This window comes from Sander lucioperca, chromosome 21 (assembly GCF_008315115.2).
Source record: "Sander lucioperca isolate FBNREF2018 chromosome 21, SLUC_FBN_1.2, whole genome shotgun sequence".
Lineage (NCBI taxonomy): Eukaryota > Metazoa > Chordata > Actinopteri > Perciformes > Percidae > Sander > Sander lucioperca.
Window position 1 is genome coordinate 16707407 of NC_050193.1, and position 19319 is coordinate 16726725.

Below are 19319 nucleotides of genomic sequence, written 5' to 3' on the forward strand. Positions count from 1 at the left end.
TGTGATGAAGGTGTCGAAGTCGACCAGGCAGGACCAGAGTAGGGAGAGAAGAGGGTGCAGGGGGACAATGTTGTTGAGCGCTGCAGAGAAGAAGGTTCGTGTGCAAACAGAGAGACATGACAACTTCTGCCCTACAGCTCTCTGCTTTGCACCCTACATTCAAAGTCAAGTCCATATCTGTACTGCGAGCAGGGACCAGGCGACCGCCACAAGTCTGTCCGATCCTCTGCCGCTCAAAATTTTAAAAATAAATAGCTACAGATGAGATTGCATTTTACATATCCTATTGCAACTGAAGCAAAGCCTTGTGAAAATCAGTATATATCAATTTGTCTTAGAAAGTAGCTAATCGTGCCACACAGTGCTAAAAACACTGTCCAACAGCTGAAGGGAATGGTTCTCTGCTGAAGTCTGAAAGCAAACAAAGCTTTTCAGGCCCAGAAAGCAATTAGGGTGCAAAACCAAGAAGAACAGAGCAGTGGCAACAGCAACAGGCAGATAGAGATTTACTGGTTTTGGCAACAAAGTGGTTGGCATTAACAACGCCAGCAGCATGAGTGGCAATATGATGGCAGAGTTAAAGCCAACAGTGCTGGAGGAGGCAAATGTCAGACGGACGGATGAGTCTCCAAGTTGTTTTTCTTTTACCCTGATCTGCCCTCCGCTTCTTCTTAAACTAATTTCATTTACTATATACTAACACACACACACACACACACACACACACAAATTTAATGATATTCTATGTTGTACTGCTGTGTTATACGACATACAGCATCACTCATTTCATCATGTCATCTGTCTCCAAAAGCTCTTTAAAGTTTCCTTCTTTTTTTTTTTTAATTCTTTTTTATTTTAGTTTAGTTCCTTTTTATTATTTATATCTGTTACTTTCTCTACTTATCTGTATTTATCTATGTAACAGAATTTCCCTGCTGGGGCTCAATAAATGTGTATCTTAGCTTAAAACACTATTTGAGAAAGAAGCGGAGAAGAGGGTGAGAAAAAGAACGGCTTTGGAGATTCAACCAAAAAAATAAAATAAAACAAATTTGAGGACGTGCGAGAGCAGGGTCCATCTCGGTGTCACCATGGCAACAACAGTTAGGAAACAGACCCTTGTCTCTGAATGGAACCACTCGCATGAACAAACAAGTGATGCATATTACAATGTCAACCTACAGCCAAATGTATATCACGACACTGCAGTGTTGAGAAATCCTACCGTTTGTGAGTAACTTACATTTTCAATGTAAGTCGTTGAATGTTTATCTGAAAATGGTGTTATATAATACACAACAGTGGAAAAGTTGCATCACTTGTGGAGGCTCCTGTAGAGAGGTGAGCCAATAGCCTGGTGCTCGCTCATCATGGCATTAAATAAACTTTATATTGCATGAGGCAGTGGGAGGACGGACACTGTCGCTCGGTTTTCAATACAACAATTTGTACCTGTATGTAAGTACATACTGAGTCTTATACTGAATCAAGTACTCTTTTCCCCTAATTTCGATGCAATGAGGTTAAAAGGTATTGTCCCACCTCTACACACCGCCAACCTGAACACCGACACACTACTACTGGTGAGGAACTGAACTAGAAAGCTAGCGATGGAACACTGGGATGAAAACTACAAAAATCATGATTCAAATTAAAACCTAAAACTTGATGTCAAAAGTCAAACAAATTAAAGTGATAAATGAAAGCAATTGGCTCATGAACTGTTGTTGGATCTTGAAGCAAATTATGTCCTGCCTTGGGACTTTGCTCATTAAAATACATAGTGATGACATGTCTCCATTATTGTCTCCATTATTGTGTTTGGAGTGCTATGAAAGACAAACAGCTATTCATTAATTAAGCATAATACTCTGATGGATGCTTGGGCCATGTAATATTGTAACTTTTTTTTAGATTATTATATTTAGGGGGGGGGGGTCAAATCACAAATCAAATCAATTAAAATTACATCAACAGCTGTCAGCACAAAAACCTAAATTTCAATGATAATTTGTAATAACTTTAAATATTGTATATCTCATTTACATGTATCATTTACTTGTTGCCCTTCACTACAGTTCCATCAAAGTAAAGGCAAATGTTCATAAGAGTCATTGCTTAGATTTACAAATGACAAGAAGTTTAAAAAAAAGAGAATACACACACACACACATACATAAACACACACACACTTAAATCTCATTTTCTTAACTTCAGACATGCTATGGGAGAAAAATCAACTAAAAGATTAAAGAAACTGGAAGCAGATCTAAAATAAATTCAGAAAATATGACAACTATGATAAAGGAGAAAAAAATATTGAAGATGAAAAAGGAAAACAAACAAAAAAAAAGCTACGTTTTCAGAGGAGTTGAAGCAAAATGGCAGCCAGTGCAGTCCCTTACCAGGTTAGTTTTGTTACTAGTTCGAATACGTACGGGTATTCCCAGTAACTGGGGGTCCACCGGCTGACGGAAAGGAAGGGACTCAGGGTCCTGCCGGTACAAAGCTTCCAGGGTGGGCATTAGAGCCTGACGCAGCTCCTCCGGCTTAAAGACTGGGAAAGATGGAGGGAGGAAAAACAAGAAAACAAAAAGAGATTTAAAAGTTGAAAAGGTGCCTTTATTGGCATTCACAGAAAACCCATCCTGCAATGTATGTGTGGAGGACCCAGACCTTACTCCGCGGCGCTGTGAAGATATGTCTGGCAACGCGAGACTAATGTGCAGGTAATGGTAGCTGTAAAATTAACGACAGAGTGAAGCTCCAAACTTACTTTTCTTCTTGCTCTGAGCGCTGGCTGGAGAGCTGCTGTTGGCTGTCGACCCTGACCCCTCCTCTTCCTCTTTGGGCTCTTTCTTCACCTCCGGCTTCTTGTCTTCACCTGTTGCTACCGACGATGACGCTGAGAACGAAGATGTATCCATGGGCTCGCCTTTACACCCATCTCCTGACGTCTTCTCTTTCTTTACCTGAGAGGAAGATTCAAGTGTCCAAAGGATTTCCTTATCAATCTGATTCTTATAAATCTGCATTTAAGACCTCGAATCAAAACCCATAAGGCCTGAATCTTGACATCATTTTTAGATATTTCAAGACTTTTACAGGATTTTCAGACATCCACATAAGAGTGTCAGTAAGTCGACGTGGACGATCTTACCTCTGGTTTCTCCTCCGCCTTCACGTCATGCTGACCCTTGCCCATCTTCCCCTTGCCCTCTCCTTCGGTGTCAGCCCCTTCGTCCTCCTCCTCCTCCTGCTTCTTCACCTCCATTTTGACATCTTCCTGGCTGGGAGCAGGGCCGTCCACCTGGGTTAGCTGGGAGTTGGGATCTGCACTGCTGCTGACCGAGCCGGGAGAGGACACCTGACCATCACCTGTCAGAGAAGGCTTTATGGATAGCTGTGGCAAAAAGACAGATAGTGAGGTTTAGAAATGGTAAGTTAGAATCCAAAAAAGTACACATTTAAAACCACTGTTTTGTGAAAGGAAAAGGGTTTATTCTCAAAAGAAAGTGAAGTAGTTTAAAGCCCATCCATTCATTTGTAAAACCTAAACTTCCTTGCCTTTTTTTAAAAATCGTCTTAGTTTGAATGCATGTTTCTTAATCCCTGCGAGTAAAGCCTGTTTATGGTTCTGCGTCGAATCGACCCTACGCCGTAGCCTGACGTGCACCTCTCGAAAAATTTAACTACACGTCGCAGCGACACACGTCACTCTCTCACTTCTCCTTCGCTCTATCACACACTCACACACACGGCGGCTCGACGCACACACCAGCGCACAAGTATAAACATCAGGCCACTCACATAGGCTACGGCGAAAGCTCTGCGTGGAGCCTCCGCAGAACCATAAAACAGGCTTAAGAGTAAGTTAGAGAACAACTAGACATACATGCAAGTATAACGGGGATCAAGGACCCCAAGCTACTCGTCTGTGTTGGGAAAACAAAGACGAGTGGGCAAAGTAGTGAAAGCAGGGTGATCTACTCACTGGGGTCTGCGGCTGCTGCAATGGCACTTGAGCATTCTGGTTAGGCACCGAAGAAGCTTGACCTGCTTGGGGGCCTGAGGAAGCCACACCCCCAGGAGTCTGCTGTGGAATCTGATTGGCCTTCTCAGAGTTCACCGCCTGCCCCGATGGCTGCTGCGAAGCATGTTGTTGTTGCTGTTGTAGTTGCTGCTGTTGTTGTTGTTGTTGTTGTTGTTGCTGCTGCTGCTGCTGTTGTTGTTGTTGTTGCTGTTGCTGTTGCTGCTGCTGTTGCTGCTGCTGCTGTTGCTGCTGCTGCTGTTGCTGCTGCTGCTGCTGCTGTAGCTGCTGCTGTAGCTGCTGCTGTTGTTGCTGTTGCTGTTGTTGTTGTAGCTGCTGCTGCTGCTGTTGCTGATGTTGATGTTGTTGCTGCTGATGTTGCTGGGGGTGCTGTGGAGAGGGCAGCTGGGGTGTGCCGGGAGTCTGTGGCTGTGGGGTCTGAGAACGAGGTAACGTGGGCGGTGTTTGATGCGGTTGAGGCGTTAAGCTGCGTGCCGGTGAGGGGGAGTTTGTTCGGATGGGTGGGCAGTGAGGGTATGAGTTAGGCTGGGTGGGGGTGGAGGATGGAGGCATGTTGGGAAGAGGCCCAGCTCTACTGGCACTACCAGACCCCATGGAGCCTACAGGGGCTGCTGAGCCTGGAGCAGAAGAGGCAGACTGTGCTGCAGGGCTGCTGACTGGGAGGGAAGGTGGCGTTGACATCTGGTTCTGCTACAGACAAGAGGACACAGAGGTTAGAAATCTTTCTTACAGAAACTTTGGATGGATCTTCAGATTATAAGAGAGACAATGAACAACAACATGGGTCTGACTCATTATAGCAAAGGGTTTTACCAGGTACACAACTCTAGAACTCCTGAGTCTCAACAACTTTATTTCCAATCAGTCTCTTTGAAACCTATAAAGTGAATTAGTTAAAAATTGGGAAGACTGCCAAAAACATAAATAATTAGTCTTAAAATTTCCAGATTGAGCCAATAAAGAAATGCAATCCATCTCTCACAGCGGTCATGAATTATGTGCCAGAAGACAGTTTAGTTAATTACACAGTATTCATCACTATCCATCAATTTCCACAAAGCTGCTCTGAGAGTTGATGCCTATATTTGTCCTCATTTGCATTCATTCAGCAGGTTTTTTTGTCTTTGTCTGCTTTTGCAAAAAATGGTTCCCCTTTGCAATCAAACTCCTCTTTATGTTACAAGCTACTGACACTCTGTCACATAGCCCTTACCTGTGGCACAGCAGTCTGTGCTCCTGGCTGGTTCATGCCAACAGGACCAGAACCAAGTCCAGGACTGGACCCGGGAAACTGGCCTGGAGGGTGGTACTGGTTCTGTAACTGTGGAGCATTGGGCTGACCCATCCTCGTTGCTCCCATACCCATCTGGAAACGAGAGGGGTGTGCGTTATATAAGGCATCATTTCAGCCAACAGTCATATAAAGTAAAAAGTATCAAATAAAGTATCAAATTTACTGTTGCGTGGCCTTTAGATGATTTTTTTAATGCAAATGTAAACTTGAATATAACTGTAGTTCTGGTGTTCATTTCTTTGCCTTTTGTGTACCCTCCTCTACACCAATCACAGCTGAGATACACAGTGCTTAGGTTAGAAAAACAACTTTGTCCTAACCTTTAGGAGGGCTGAGTATCAATTCTGGAAAATCATTTATCTGTGATTTCTAAGCATTAAATTCATATAACCCCAAATAAATCTGTGTTAGAGATGGTGACAGTGATGCCAACCTGGTTCATTGGAGCATTAAGAGGAAGAGGAGACCTCTGGCCCATCGACGGCATCCCCATCTGACCAAACTGGTTCATTCCTAGAAGTGAAGGAGGACAGAAATGAGGCATGTCAAAATCAGAGGTAAGGAGAACACAAACACTCCTAGCGTGTTCATGCTAGGGCGTTCACCTTTTATTCGAAAGTCCCAGAGTCCAACTACTGTTTGAACGTGGGGGAAAAAAATGCAATATTCGATTGGTAATGATCTAGAGGAATTCAGTGACAATTCAGTGTATAAGCATAACAGGATGTACTTTGTACTCCCGTGAGGGGTCAGTCTGACCCATAGCATGTCCTGTTTCTTTATCAGTAAACTTACAAGGCTATTATACTCTTTGCTAACTCAAAAATGGAGAAAACCAGCAAGCCTGCTGAACAGATAATCATGACACTGTAGCGTCTAAGGAGTAAAGTTTGGTAGCATGAAAAGGTTCGCTTTAAGTAAAGTTAGGTGACTTTGTAAAATGCAACTGCATACAGTAACGTTAGCAGACAAAAAAAAGCCAGTCAGACAGGATTTCACCTGGTGAGATTTACTTTTACACTAAATATTGTGATTGAGTTTTATCAAACACTTGTCATTAACCTCTACCCTTTTCAAAGCTGTGAAAACCCACAAAACAAAGTTCCATTCGCCTCTGTTGTATTGGTGTGGCAGCAGAAATCTGCAGATATCTCAAATTAACAAATTAAAGCAAAACTATCTGCACGGCTAGATACCACTATATAAGTGAGAAATAAATATTTACTCTTATTTATTAACTACGATTGCTTATAAGCCTACTCTTCTGCAACCCATAGGCAGTCGGATACACTATTAATAATTCTCATTTGTATTAACCTTGGATCTGGGCCAATTATTTAAAATACATTTCTGTAAGCCTGGCTGCCTTTGTAATAACATCATTTACCCTAGTTAGACACGTACCTGGTGGGTTCTGCATCCGGTTGACCATCTGATTGGGTCCAGCTGGTCGGACCATGGACGGATCAGCATGAGGACCATCTGACAGGGTGATAAGAGTTAGAGGAATCATAGATCTTGTCTTCAGGATCACTGAACACCAGTAAAACCACAGATGTCATGTGTGTATACGTACACATAGAAGTGTGTGAGTGAGGTAAAAAACAGTATGTCTACTTACTCGGGGGTTGACCAGGGGCCATGGGCGGCTGTCCCATGCTGGGAGGCACCTGCGGGAGGCCTGGGGAGGCTATGCCAGGTTGGCCGGGCATCATGCCCTGCTTCTGGAGTCGTGTCCTTCTCTTTTCCTCCAGCTCCTTTTGGATCTTGTAGATCTTCTCTGCCAGCAGATGGTAGTACTCCGCCTAGAAGGGATGCGTCACGAGGGAGAGTGGATGTTACAGGATACATCGCAACAGTGCATAAAATAAATATGTTTATTTCCTCATTCCTTAACTGGAAACTGATGGTCATACCCCAATACTTTACACTCTGCTTGTGTTGGTTTCTTACCCTACTATTGGCCGACTCGTACATGTCCCCCTCTACTTTTCGAGCGTAAGCCACTAGATTTTCCATCCGCCGATCCTTCAGGGCCGCCGGATCAGGAGTGGGGAAGATTGCCTGCACACTACTCTCACACATGCACAAACAAGAAGGACACACAGATACAATTAACTTGAGGAAGGAAAGAGGCACCCAAATGACACCCAGTGATGAAAAAAATTCTGATACCACGATCTGATATCATACCTTTACCTAGCTGTTAATTCTGTAAATAATTTGTCACTATTAACATTTCTTATTATACCCGCACTACATATATTTGTACTTATACCTGCACTGTCTGCTGTAACTACTGCACACATTTCATACTGTTAATAGAGCTCATATTGTATGTACCGTATGTATTCATACCACTTACCGTTTATTCCACAATCTATTTATTATACATTTTATTCTGTATATACATATGTACATTACTCTGCACATAACTGCTTTCCGCACTTCTGTTTAAATGCTATACTGCATCTCGTTGTCTCAGTACCTGTACTCTGTGCAATGACGACAAAGTTTAATCTAATCCAATATTCAAATTAGTTTATTTCTTTATCTCCCGGCCATAGTGAGATCTCTTGGGGGCACTTGCAAGACACAGCAGACTCACAGCTTGTGGACAAGGTGGTTGCGGAGGTCCTGTGTGATGTCTTCATGCCAGGACTTCCTCATGCCTGCAGCAGAAGGAGGAGTTGCCGTGGGCATTGAGCCCAAGTTCCCCACACTATCATTCATCAAACTGGGGAAAATGACAGACAAGAGGGGAATGAAAGAGTGAGACTTCATTCAATAAAAGAACTAACTTTGACTTTCCTAAAGTCAGTTATAAGACAGCAGCCCGACCAATGAAAAGCAGTCCTACCTCTGTGCATTCATGCTGCTATGCAACAAGGCGTTTGGCAGTAGGCTGGACTGCTGGTTGGGGGATTGCACCCCAACTCCACCATTCACTCCCATAGAGTTTCCACCTGGAAAGAGTTATAGAGTAGTAGTTATATAGTTTGAAGGGTATGAGTTTAATTGGGAAATGAACAATATTTGTGCAATGAAATTGCTGTAATCTCAGAAGCATCTGGTATGGTTATCATTATAGGTGTTTTGAGAGTCTGCTTGTGTATTTGTATGTGTGTCATCAATCAAAATGTGGTGAGGAAGACATCTACTGTTGCGGGAACTACAGCAGAGGCGGTTTTGAGTATTTTGTTAGGCGTTTATATGTCTGAAGCCATATTGTGTCACCGCGATATTGGCGCAAACGTGCAGGATGCAGTCAGCCCCCCCCCCCCTTAAGCCCCTGGCCAACAACCGTGCAAGATATGGTCACGAAACTTGACAGATGTGTAATTGACATCTAAATGAAGGCCGAGTTTGAAAATGGATGTGGTCCGAGCAAGGCCGTCGAAAGAAAGGGGGTAGGAAGTAGGAACGGGCCCCCCCCCCCCCCCCCACACACACACACACTTTACGCCCTTGGCGTCGCGGCTGGTGTGTTCCTATCGCAAGATGGTCTCTAGTTTGAAATGATTTAATCACACATGCTTTCAGCAAGGTCAGGAATGAACATCCATGACCAGTGATAGTCCTAGTAGGTTACCAAATCATTTGTGATATGCACAATGGCATTACAAACTAACCCATGGTGTTTAGAGTCCTCATCCCAGGCTGCCCCTGCAGTCCCTGGTTTGGCATGTTGGCTTGCTGTAGTATCTGGTTGCCCTGGTAGGTGAGGCCTAGTGCAGCGTAGGCCCTCTCTATGGAGCTGGGGTCAATCTGGTTGGGAGGGTTTAGGTTTGGAGTGTTGGACTGTCCACCAGGCACCCCTGAACCTAAAGCGTTCACCAAACCCACTCCTGCACTGTTAACAAGAGCTGTCAACAGAACGAAAAGGGGGGGTTTGATGGGAGAAGGAGAGGGAAAGAGGTAACAGAGGATGAGTATTTGTGGATTCAAGCTGACTATCAAGATGTTTACTGTAGTAACAAGATTCTCAATCATGTATGGTAGATAATGTGAAATAATTCAAATGATAAGAGACAGACAGACAGACAGAGAGAGAGACAGAGAGAGAGAGAGAGAGAGAGAGAGAGAGAGAGAGAGAGACACTCACACTGCTGATTCCTCTTGTCTCCAGCATTTTTCAGTGGCAGGCATACAGGACAGTCATGTCGTGTGCAATTCTTCCAATGAGAGATGATCTGTCTGGATGAGGCACAGTGTGCCACTGGGGGAGAAGAGACAGAAATGGAGATACGTTTAAGGAAAGGGAAGGAAAAAGAGAGAAGAGGGACAGAGAGGGAGAACAAGTGAAATGAGAAATTGTGACAGAGTGAAGGAGGGAGATGAAAAATGAGATGAGAAAAGGGGAAAACTGTCAGACGAGTCAAAGGGGACAGAAGCCAGAGACTAAGAAAGTTACTGTATGAGTCATTCAGTGCAATAAAACTACATCCAGATGAGAGAAGGAGAAAGGAAAGAATACAGTTGAACAGCCAGCTAAAAAGAGAATAACTCATGATACAAAAAGGTAAACCAAGTGGCATATAATCATATTGGAACAAGCAAAACAAAAGACAGAAAAAATGAATTGCAGATACATGACAACTTTAAACACTGCCTGGTGTTTATGATATAGACTACACACAATAAAACCAGCAATGAGCATAATTCAACTGACTCACCCTGGCAGGACTTGCCAGCCTGGCAATGAGTCATGTGGTTGAGCACGTTCTTCATGGTGCGGCAGTGGGGCAGGTTGCACTGCCGCACTTCCCCGTTGGCCTGCTCCCTCCGCTGGCATTTGTGTGCGTGGAGCAAGAGGACCAGTTGCTGTTGAATCAGCTTCCGTTTCTCGGGGTCTGCGGTAGGGGGCGCTGTGCCGGGACCCGCCCCTACGGCATTAAGCCCAACCTGGGGGCCTCCCACTGCCGCTGCTCCGCTGACAGATACACCACCAACTGCTCCGGGCTGCTGCTGCTGAGAGGCCTTGAGACAAAAAGGAGACAGAGAGAGAGGATAGACGAGTGTTACGAGTATTTACAAGACTGCAACGATCAGGTGTTATGGAAACACTTGCAATGACCAATTTGGTAACAGCTCAGCAAAACACTAATCAATTCAATGATCAATCTTTCCAAGACTTCGTAGTCTAGCATAGGGCATCTAATTAGCGATTATTTTGACTGATACTGCGATTTGATTCACGATATTGGAGGGAATGATCATTTTTGTATCATTATTCTCATTTTCATTGAAAAATATATATATTTTTTATATGATTGAAGTGTGATTTTTTGCGAGGATCTGTACCAAACAAAGATTTTCTCTTCAGTCTGTTGGATACGATTCGTAGGCTGGCATGTCTCTGCAGCACCACAAAACTTAATTCAAAATGGCTGGACACATTTTTCTCTTTAACAAATATTACGCCACCCCTGCGATTTGGATATTGCACTAGTCCATATCGTGATTTCGATAAAATTGTGATTAATTGTGCAGCCCTAATATACACCAATATCAATATATCAATGCAATAATTCAGACTCATCAGACTCTAATTTTAATCATCGGCATTTGAGACGTTGCACATGACATGAGCGAGGGACACAAGAGAAACAGGAACTGATAGGTAAGAGTGTGAATCTGCAAACAAACAGGGAAACATAAGTTACTAACCTATAGTGAATTGCTGCAATCTGACAGGGACGTTCTGGGGCTTTTGGTTAATCTTACTTCAAAATGGGTTAATTTTTCTGAAGTAGGGAAGATTATTGTAATGGTAATTTGAGCTGCTACTTCTTTAAAATCCCACCCAAGTCAACCATGTCAATGAACATTCTCCTAGTCACCTGAGGACTGAGCCCGGGCTGCTTCCCCTTTGAGACAACTAGGAGTTTGTCTACGACATCTATAAAGATAATTCGCAGATAATTTAGCTACCAGTTACTAATTTCTCACTGTCAATTCCAGATTTGTCTGAAAAAGTAAAACTGGTATGTAGCTACATATCCCTGCATTGTCCAAACACTCCTAATTGGGGACAAGAAAATATGATGGAAATAGACCAACCTGGAAAATAGCTGTTCTTTTATAATAAAAAAAAATGGATCCAGGATCAATGATCAAACAAGGATGTTGGGGACCACAATCCTTAGCATTCCACAACTCCTAAGGCGGGAATTATACAACGAACCTCATGCAAAACATTTTCAAATTCTTTATTCTAAAATGCAGGTGTTTTAACTCTGATTCACCAAACTTTAACTGCACACACTTCACATCACTGTTTCAACTTGATAAACGCCATCTGTTCAAGAGTAGGTCCGCTCTTCTGAATGTAATCATTAGTATTAACAACGCCCCAAAGTTGCTATATATTCCACCTGTTCCGTTCTGTTTGTGGACAAGTTTAATTTACTAAAATGTTACGAAAGAGTAAAAAGAAGAATTTCACAGTTGTCAACGCCGTCATTGCAGAGCCGTACAGTAACAGAAAGAGAGGGGGAAAGATTTGACATTAACTTAAATACTAAAACAAAAGTCAAACACAAAGTGGTCCATGACTTAGATGGGAGGTGATCAAGGGGACATGACAGTCACGGAGAAGGATAGAATATTATACAGTCGGAGATAAAGATAAGTTAGGTGCAACAGGTTCACCTGGACAGCGACTTTCAATAAGGTGCCATGCCAAAATGTGCCAATAAAATCATTTTTTAAAAAGATTTTCTGCAGTGTTTATGTCTTGTGACCTGTGGCACGTCTGAAGGCAAAATGGCCACACTCAAATTCAACAGTTCTGGCCATAATATGCTACACCAAAAGTTATACTGTGTTCTGGTTCCAGTGAGGAAGTTAAAGGAATGATGCTCTACTTTAGACTATCTGAGAGAGTTCAGTTAAACTACACAAGCTCACTGTACAGTACAGTATATCCACATATTCTGAACAAAAACAAATCTTACCATCCCAGGCATGCCTTGACCCGGTGGTGCCTTCTTGTCCATGTTAAACTGGTTGGCCATATTGTTGGGCAGGCCTGCCTTATTCTGGAGCTGTGGGCCCGGCCCTGCTCCTGGCAGCCCCTGGCCAGACTGGCCGTACGGACCACCATAGGGGCCCGCATTGGCCATCATATTCATCTGGAGAGCAGGGTGAGGAGGCAAAAAAAATGTAATGAGAAAGATGAGAAGAAAAAGAGATAGGATGAGAGAAGAGGGAGGAGAGACGTATGGAGACAAGAGGGAAAAAAATAGTTTAGAAATCAATTAAAATACTTTTCATGACCTATAAAATCATGATTTAAGCAGCCAGTCAACATATGTTCAAACATTAAAGGACGAAATATGGGAGGTATTACAATTCTTACATGAGTTTAAGAACTACATACGTACCAAACTACTTTGGACTTTTGTCCTTCATTTTAACAGCAGCACAGCAAATATATCAAATGATTTGTTAATTGTTGCTTTGTGACTTTTAATTGAGTCCAATGAAACCGTTCATCCCTACATCTGAGAAAATAACTGCTTAAACTGCACAATTTCCTCTGCATTGAACAAGAAGACATACACTTCACGAACGCATATTTTAACTTCAGGACATTACTAAATCTAAAGTAAAAATCTTCTATTTGCTGTTGCACCACCCCAGTGGTAAGGCAATGAGAGTTATGCTGCTTGTTACGCTAACAATTAAAGTGCAGATCTGTCTTCACACCTTCCATCAAAACTTTGGCAAATTGACAAGCAAAGAGGTTAACCATTAATACCACAGAGCGAAAAGTGATGTAGCTGTGAGTCCAACACATAACCACACTTTCTCCTGCACCTGCTCTGGAGAACTCGTCTTCAGCACTCTCACATGAGCAACTACTACAGGTCTGAAAATACTGTTTAATCGCAACAAGCTCAAAGTGAAAGTAGCTTATAGGGTGAAATTACCACAAATCTTTCTTCAGCATATTCAAACTTTTTTGAGGCAGTGAGCTGTAACAGGAAAACCTCAATAATAATTTTATATACATCTTCCCACTTGTCCAATGGCTGGGATATGACATATTGACCAAATTCCAGTTTTTGTGTAAATGTTGTCCTTAATATAACACATTGCACTAGCAATATACAGTAAAAATCACTTTGAACTTTTCCACAACATGTAAAGGAATGAGAGTATTTCATAGTTGAAGAGAACTACATGCAGGTGTTGGATTCAACAGAGCATCAAAACCACACTTTGTTTTGGCCGGAATTCAGAACATCTTAGCCTCAGTTGAAATTTGAAGCTTACCACAATTGATAATTTGCTATAAAATAGTTGCTACTGAGATGTCAATTTCTGGCCGACAACTGCGGCCTTTTCAGAGTATCTGCAATGCCTGGCCCTGCTGGGATGAGTGTGCTTACCTTGTTTAGTGCTCCGGGTTGCTGTGGTCTCATCCCTGCCTGACCCCCAGGTCCCATTTGCTGACTGCCTTGCTGCTGCTGTAGGGTTTCCGCCAACAGATTACTGTTGTTACCCATGCCTGCACTGCCAGGGTAACCCATTCTTGGTGAGCCATTCATCACCTGCCCGCCCATCAGGCCTTGCTGCTGCTGTCCAGTATTGCCCTTCTGGACACCCATCATTGCAGCTGCCCGACTCATCGCTGCAACCCCACCAACCATCCCAACCTGCTGCATTAAACCAGGTTGCTGCTGCTGGCCCTGAGGGGGCATGCCTTGTGGTCCACCAGGGGAGACACTGACACTCCCCATCATCCCCATGGAAGCCCCAGATGCTGCGCTGTTGGACGTAGGGCCACCCTGCTGTGTTGGTGCTCCAGCGCGCAAGAGCTCAGACAGCTGTTTGTGTTTTGCAGCTGCATCTTGGCCTCCCAAACCGAGCCCTCCTCCAAGTCCGCCAAGGCTGGTATGGAGTTGGCTAACATCACCTCCGTTGGTTAGCCCCAGATCAGAGGAACTGATGAGCTCATCTGGGAGGTCATGTTCCAGGTCAAAGAGTGAACCAAAATCTAGTCGCAAAAGAAAAGAAACAAAGAATTTACCAGCCACAAATATAGAGATTAGGTTCACAGCTCAAGAAATTCAGGATTTGCACTACATTCAGCCACAATTTTTCAAGACTAATTTAATTTTAAGTGTGGTACAGCGCTGACATTAGTTTGAAAACTATCAACCATTAATCTAGAGCCCATAGCTGGACAGCCAGTGCAGCAGTAGCTGCCTCTCACAGCCTGGATTTCTCTCCTGGGCATCAGTTTGTGGTTTGATGGGATGCCAAACATGGAGAGTGAACGCAGTAAGGTCAGGGTGAGAAGCCGCAGAGGAGTAAACACTACAGTACCTAGGTAGGTGTGGGCATTGGATCTACAGTTGTGGTGCAAGAGCATGAAACAGAAAAAGTTTTAGAAGTCATAGCCACTGCGACAGGAGGCAAATATATTGAATTATTAAAAATCGCAATATTTTTCCTCAAGTAGACCTTTAAGCCAAGGTAAAACCTAAAAGGCAGTGATCTCTCTAATCTGAAGGCCACAAACCAAGTTGTCCCTTCAGATGGCCCCACAAAAACAAACTGCACATTTTATTTTATTTATGATGGCTTCTGGCCATGTCAACATCTCTATTAATTCTCCTGAAAAATAGATGCTACTGTGTAGATATACTGTGCCAGTGTTTGAAATCATGCATGAGACTACTCACTGCATTAGGAACCCAGATACTGTAGGAAATTAAACATGCATCAAGCTTGAAATTCACATTAGCTTATTTTCTGGCACAGCTGGAGGTGTGGCCACCAATCTTTGCATAGTTGACATACTGTATATATTATAAAGTTGTGTTATAACAAATACTTTCAAGCTATACATAGTTTAATTCTTAGTGGAAAAACATATTCAACTATTAACTAAATAATTATGGTTCTGTATGTCTCGTTAGAACAGTAGTGGTGATGCCAAGAGTTCATAGCTTCTAGCTCAATATGTGTAAATTAATTAGTTTGCAATATAAGTTTAATTAACAACCAACGTGAAAAGCATTAAAGTGACCTGCTTGGGATAAGCGTTGAATCCCTTTGAAAAAAGTAAAGTGCTGCGCAGTGTCACCGTGCAGAGTCAAACAATGGAGGAGGGAACAAGAATGTGCTTCGTCGGTAGCACAATTGAGAAACTAAAAGCCTTTGAACAAAATATATGAAAGAAGATGTTTCAGAGAGAGCGGACGATTTTGCCCTTTAATTTAAACGCTGCAACACCGTCAAAATTGACTCACAGCTACATCTTCAGTTGGGCAACAATGCTTTGCGCAACTTTAATGAAGTGTCGAACAATAGCTAGCTGGTACGACAATAGTTCACTAAAAAACAACACGTGAAGCACACAAAATTCATGACCCACAAACGTTTATACTGCAACTACAGAAAGGGTTAGTACCCACAGAAAAAGGTTGCTTTTGTGCCCAATAAGGTTTAGTAAGTTAACAATCACGTATTTCTTTGCTAGCCAGCTAACGAGCTCAGCTGAGCCGGTCGTTATCTGCCTAACGTTAGCTAGTTAGCTAGCTCGCTCCGTTACCGTTACTTTCTCCTGAAGCTGCAAGGAAACAGTACTTTGTCTCTTAAGTTTACAGAGTATAAAAGCCGGTTGTTTAATGTGTATGTGCTCTTGTCCTTTTAATTAGTTAACTTTTAAAGTAGCACGATAACTTGAAGCAAAGTGGGGTGACTCGACTCTTCCATTGTTTAGAGAGGTGGCTCTTATAGTTAGCCTGTTGAGGCTAACATCAAAACATCCCTGCAGGAAAGTTACTCCTGCCGCCAGCACTACATCACGTTTAAGCTTTAGCAATACAAAATCTCAGACTATCCTTTTTTAAATCAAGCTACAAGTACATTAATGTTTAAAAGCATTAGTTATGGAGCAGCTGTGTAACTCTACAGGCACCTCCAAGACTGACCAGTAATTAATACACCAACAGTCAAAGCTAGTTTATGTTTTATCTCCAGCTAAGTAGCTAATGCATGCAAAATATATTTACCATTTCCATCACTGGCAGACACCGAGAGAGCTGGAGAGGACAGCTTGGGCCTCTTGGCTGAAGGCGGGCCGGACTCCAGGACATTATCGGCCATATTTTTGACGAATTAAAAAAAATGCCGTAGATCCACGGAGGGCAAACGTATTTCCTTTATTTGCGTCTCCTTATCCCTTTAAGAAACGCTTCTGATCGTTCCCCCACCGCTTGGGGGACGGTAGGGGAGAAGAGAGCAATGTTGAACTCTTTCCCTCTCAGTTTATTCCTCTCTGCAGATATCAGTCCCCCTCCCCTGTCGGAGATTTTGTTTCTTCACAGATTTGAACAGGAGGAGGTGGGAAGGTGGAGTCGGCAAAAAAGGCAAGCGTGCGGCCCTCTGACAACCTCATGTAGCCTCTTCTGCGACACAAAAATTGTCCCAAGATCCGTCCTCCGTGCTGCACTCAGTCCTGTCCGCCATAGTCGGCGGAGAAATCCTGTATTTCAGGTCTGAAACGGCCCAGTGGAGAGTCTCGGAAATGCTAATTATTACCCAAAAATACAAACCAGGAGTATCCCTGTGTTAACTTGTGGAGGCCGTTCTCTCATGCAACAGTTTTCAGATCCTCGATTGCATTTACCATTTCTCTCACCTGACCACACATCTCACTGCTGCCGCTGATTCCTTTACGTTTCCACACCAAAAAGGCAGTCAACCGGTGTGTGACACCACCAGCAGTAGTTCTCAAATACAATTAAAGCGTAAGTGGTACGCTCAAGTGCAATACTGAGAAAAAAACAATTTGCATTGGCTTAACAGTAACTGAATAAATAGTCCTGCAGAAAGATGAAAACACTGGAGTCTCACACTTTGCAGTCACTCAGATAAATGGAAAATATATTGCGAATGTATACACCCATGCATGACTTATTTTGCATGTGCATGCTGACTAAAATGTGCACTTAGTGTTTGACCATGCAAGGCACTGGGTCAGAAAAAAAGACTCGTATTGCACATTTGGTTGTTGCAACCCTTTAGCGCGATTGTGCCTATTGCAGGCAGCGGGGATGGCAAAGGTTGAAAATAGAAAATCTTGTCAAAAATCCCTGCTCTTGTGCAATCGATTCTAATGCAGACTTTATTTCTTTGACAGTATAGTTCTTGAGGGCAATCACAGCGCTAATTGCCAATCAGTGGGCAGTCAGATTGATCCAATTAGTTTTATTTTGCAGAGGACTATCTGTGGGGTTACTTATCTTGTGCTCCACAAGAGGTTCCTCCTCCGGTTTTCGCTTGGTCTAAGCACTTTAAATCTCAGAAAATGAAAAGAATGATAAATATTCCAAAAAATATACCTGTCATTTACTGCTTATAGGTTGTCTTGGCCGTGCAAGTAAAAAGAGAAAGAAAAAAAAAAGATGTTAACCAAAAACCGGAGCACAGCGAGGGCGACAGGCAAAAATGTGATACAAAAAAATGACGTTGGGTCGCTAAGAAATTATGGCTATTTATTTCAGATCGGCACACTAATGTTGACACCCCCCCCCCTAAAATATTTTGGGCTGACAAAATCCTCTCATTGACTCTTTGTGATGGAGAATGCCCCCCTTCGTGTTGATCCTGGCAATTTTACCCTTCTCTTTAAACCCGTCTTTCTTTCCACCTTTCCCTTCTGCCCGGCAGCAATTTATTTATATAATTGTCTATGCGGACTCTTTCCTTCCTCCGCGAGGGACACATAATGATTTTTCATGTTGATGTTTTCCCTTTTTCGCAGGTTTTTCCTCGTTATGATAATACATAGCCCTCTTCCGCCTCTCCTCTCTGTCTCCGCTCTGCAAAACACCCCCTTCCTTGGATTTTTCGGAGTATTTCCTTCTCACGCATACATATATCACCGATTCGGTTTCCTCTCCACTGACGTCGTATCTTTTTGGTGGTGCTTTCTCTGTCTTGATAACACGGAGAGGATTTCGCCACTCTTTCTTCCTCCGGTGGTTCCCGGTGTAGCTGCCGTCGGTTACCGGAGTCGCTCCTTCTCTCGGTTATCTCCTCCTGTTTCTGACGGTCTGTCCGCTAAACAAAATGGCGCTTGTTGTTTCTACTCCTCTGATACAGGGGGGAGGGTTGGAGGTACAGCAACATTAGGCGTGAAGGGGAGGAGGGAGGGTGGAAGGGAAGGGAAGAGAAGCTGGGTGGTTGTCTTCGTAGGTGTTCGGGATTGTCCGGAAACCGGTTCCGTGCTCTGTCGGCAATCAATCTGCAGGGGACAGTGGCGCTCCATGTTTCTCTTCCTCAGCCAAATAGTAATAATAGTAACAATCAGTGGTGGAAATCAACTGACTACATTTACTCAAGTACTGTAAAGAAGTACAATTTTAAAGGTACTTGTACTTTGCATGTTATACTACTTGACACGCTATATTTTAGTGGTATACTTTTCCTCCACTATATTTATCTGACAGCTATAGCTACTAGTTAATTTGCAGATTATGATTTTGCATTTAAAACTGACGGTAATTATGTTATAAACTGCCCAGCAGTATACAAATTAGACCAATAGGTGTTTACCTGTCAATGTGTTAATAACAACAATGTAACACTGTGAAAGGAGCAATTCTAAAATTAGTACTTTTATGATTTATATTATAAGTACACCTTGCTAATAATACTTTTACTTAAGTTACATTGTGGATGCAGGACTTTTTCTTGCAGTGGAATATATTTGTTATTACTACTTAAGTCCTGCATTAAAATGTTACTCATGAAAACATATGCAAGTAATATCAGCAAAATGTACTTTATGTATCAAAAGTAAAAAATACTCAAGGCTAAAATGGCCCCTGTGAGTGTTATACTAATATATTATCACATTAGTGTTATAGTTTTTGCATTAATAGGCAAATGTCATTGGGTAGTTTAATCTATAACAATGCATCATGTCTTATAAACTCATGTTTTGCT

The 19319-nt window shown here is 42.7% G+C and overlaps 1 protein-coding gene across 11 annotated transcripts in view; it reads right to left on the reverse strand.

Moving 5' to 3' along the window:
* Window positions 1-18695, reverse strand: part of ep300b (E1A binding protein p300 b) — a 34250-nt gene extending 15555 nt beyond the window's left edge. For 3 of the 11 annotated variants that reach the window (XM_035996794.1, XM_035996795.1, XM_035996789.1), the window contains exons 1-17: window positions 16379-16472; window positions 13745-14352; window positions 12305-12481; window positions 10022-10325; window positions 9451-9564; window positions 8978-9211; window positions 8206-8311; window positions 7954-8082; window positions 7299-7437; window positions 6967-7150; window positions 6750-6827; window positions 5779-5858; window positions 5265-5417; window positions 3995-4741; window positions 3161-3403; window positions 2777-2972; window positions 2406-2557 (exon numbers count right to left, since the gene is read on the reverse strand). In XM_035996794.1, the coding sequence (XP_035852687.1) occupies window positions 2406-2557; window positions 2777-2972; window positions 3161-3403; window positions 3995-4741; window positions 5265-5417; window positions 5779-5858; window positions 6750-6827; window positions 6967-7150; window positions 7299-7437; window positions 7954-8082; window positions 8206-8311; window positions 8978-9211; window positions 9451-9564; window positions 10022-10325; window positions 12305-12481; window positions 13745-14352; window positions 16379-16472 (3738 nt within the window). Of the gene's footprint in view, window positions 1-2405; window positions 2558-2776; window positions 2973-3160; window positions 3404-3994; window positions 4742-5264; window positions 5418-5778; window positions 5859-6749; window positions 6828-6966; window positions 7151-7298; window positions 7438-7953; window positions 8083-8205; window positions 8312-8977; window positions 9212-9450; window positions 9565-10021; window positions 10326-12304; window positions 12482-13744; window positions 14353-16378 lie in introns of all 11 variants that reach the window. The other 8 variants (XM_035996798.1, XM_035996797.1, XM_035996799.1 and 5 more) reach the window with 7 other exon arrangements.
* Between the last annotated feature and the right edge of the window lie 624 nt (window positions 18696-19319).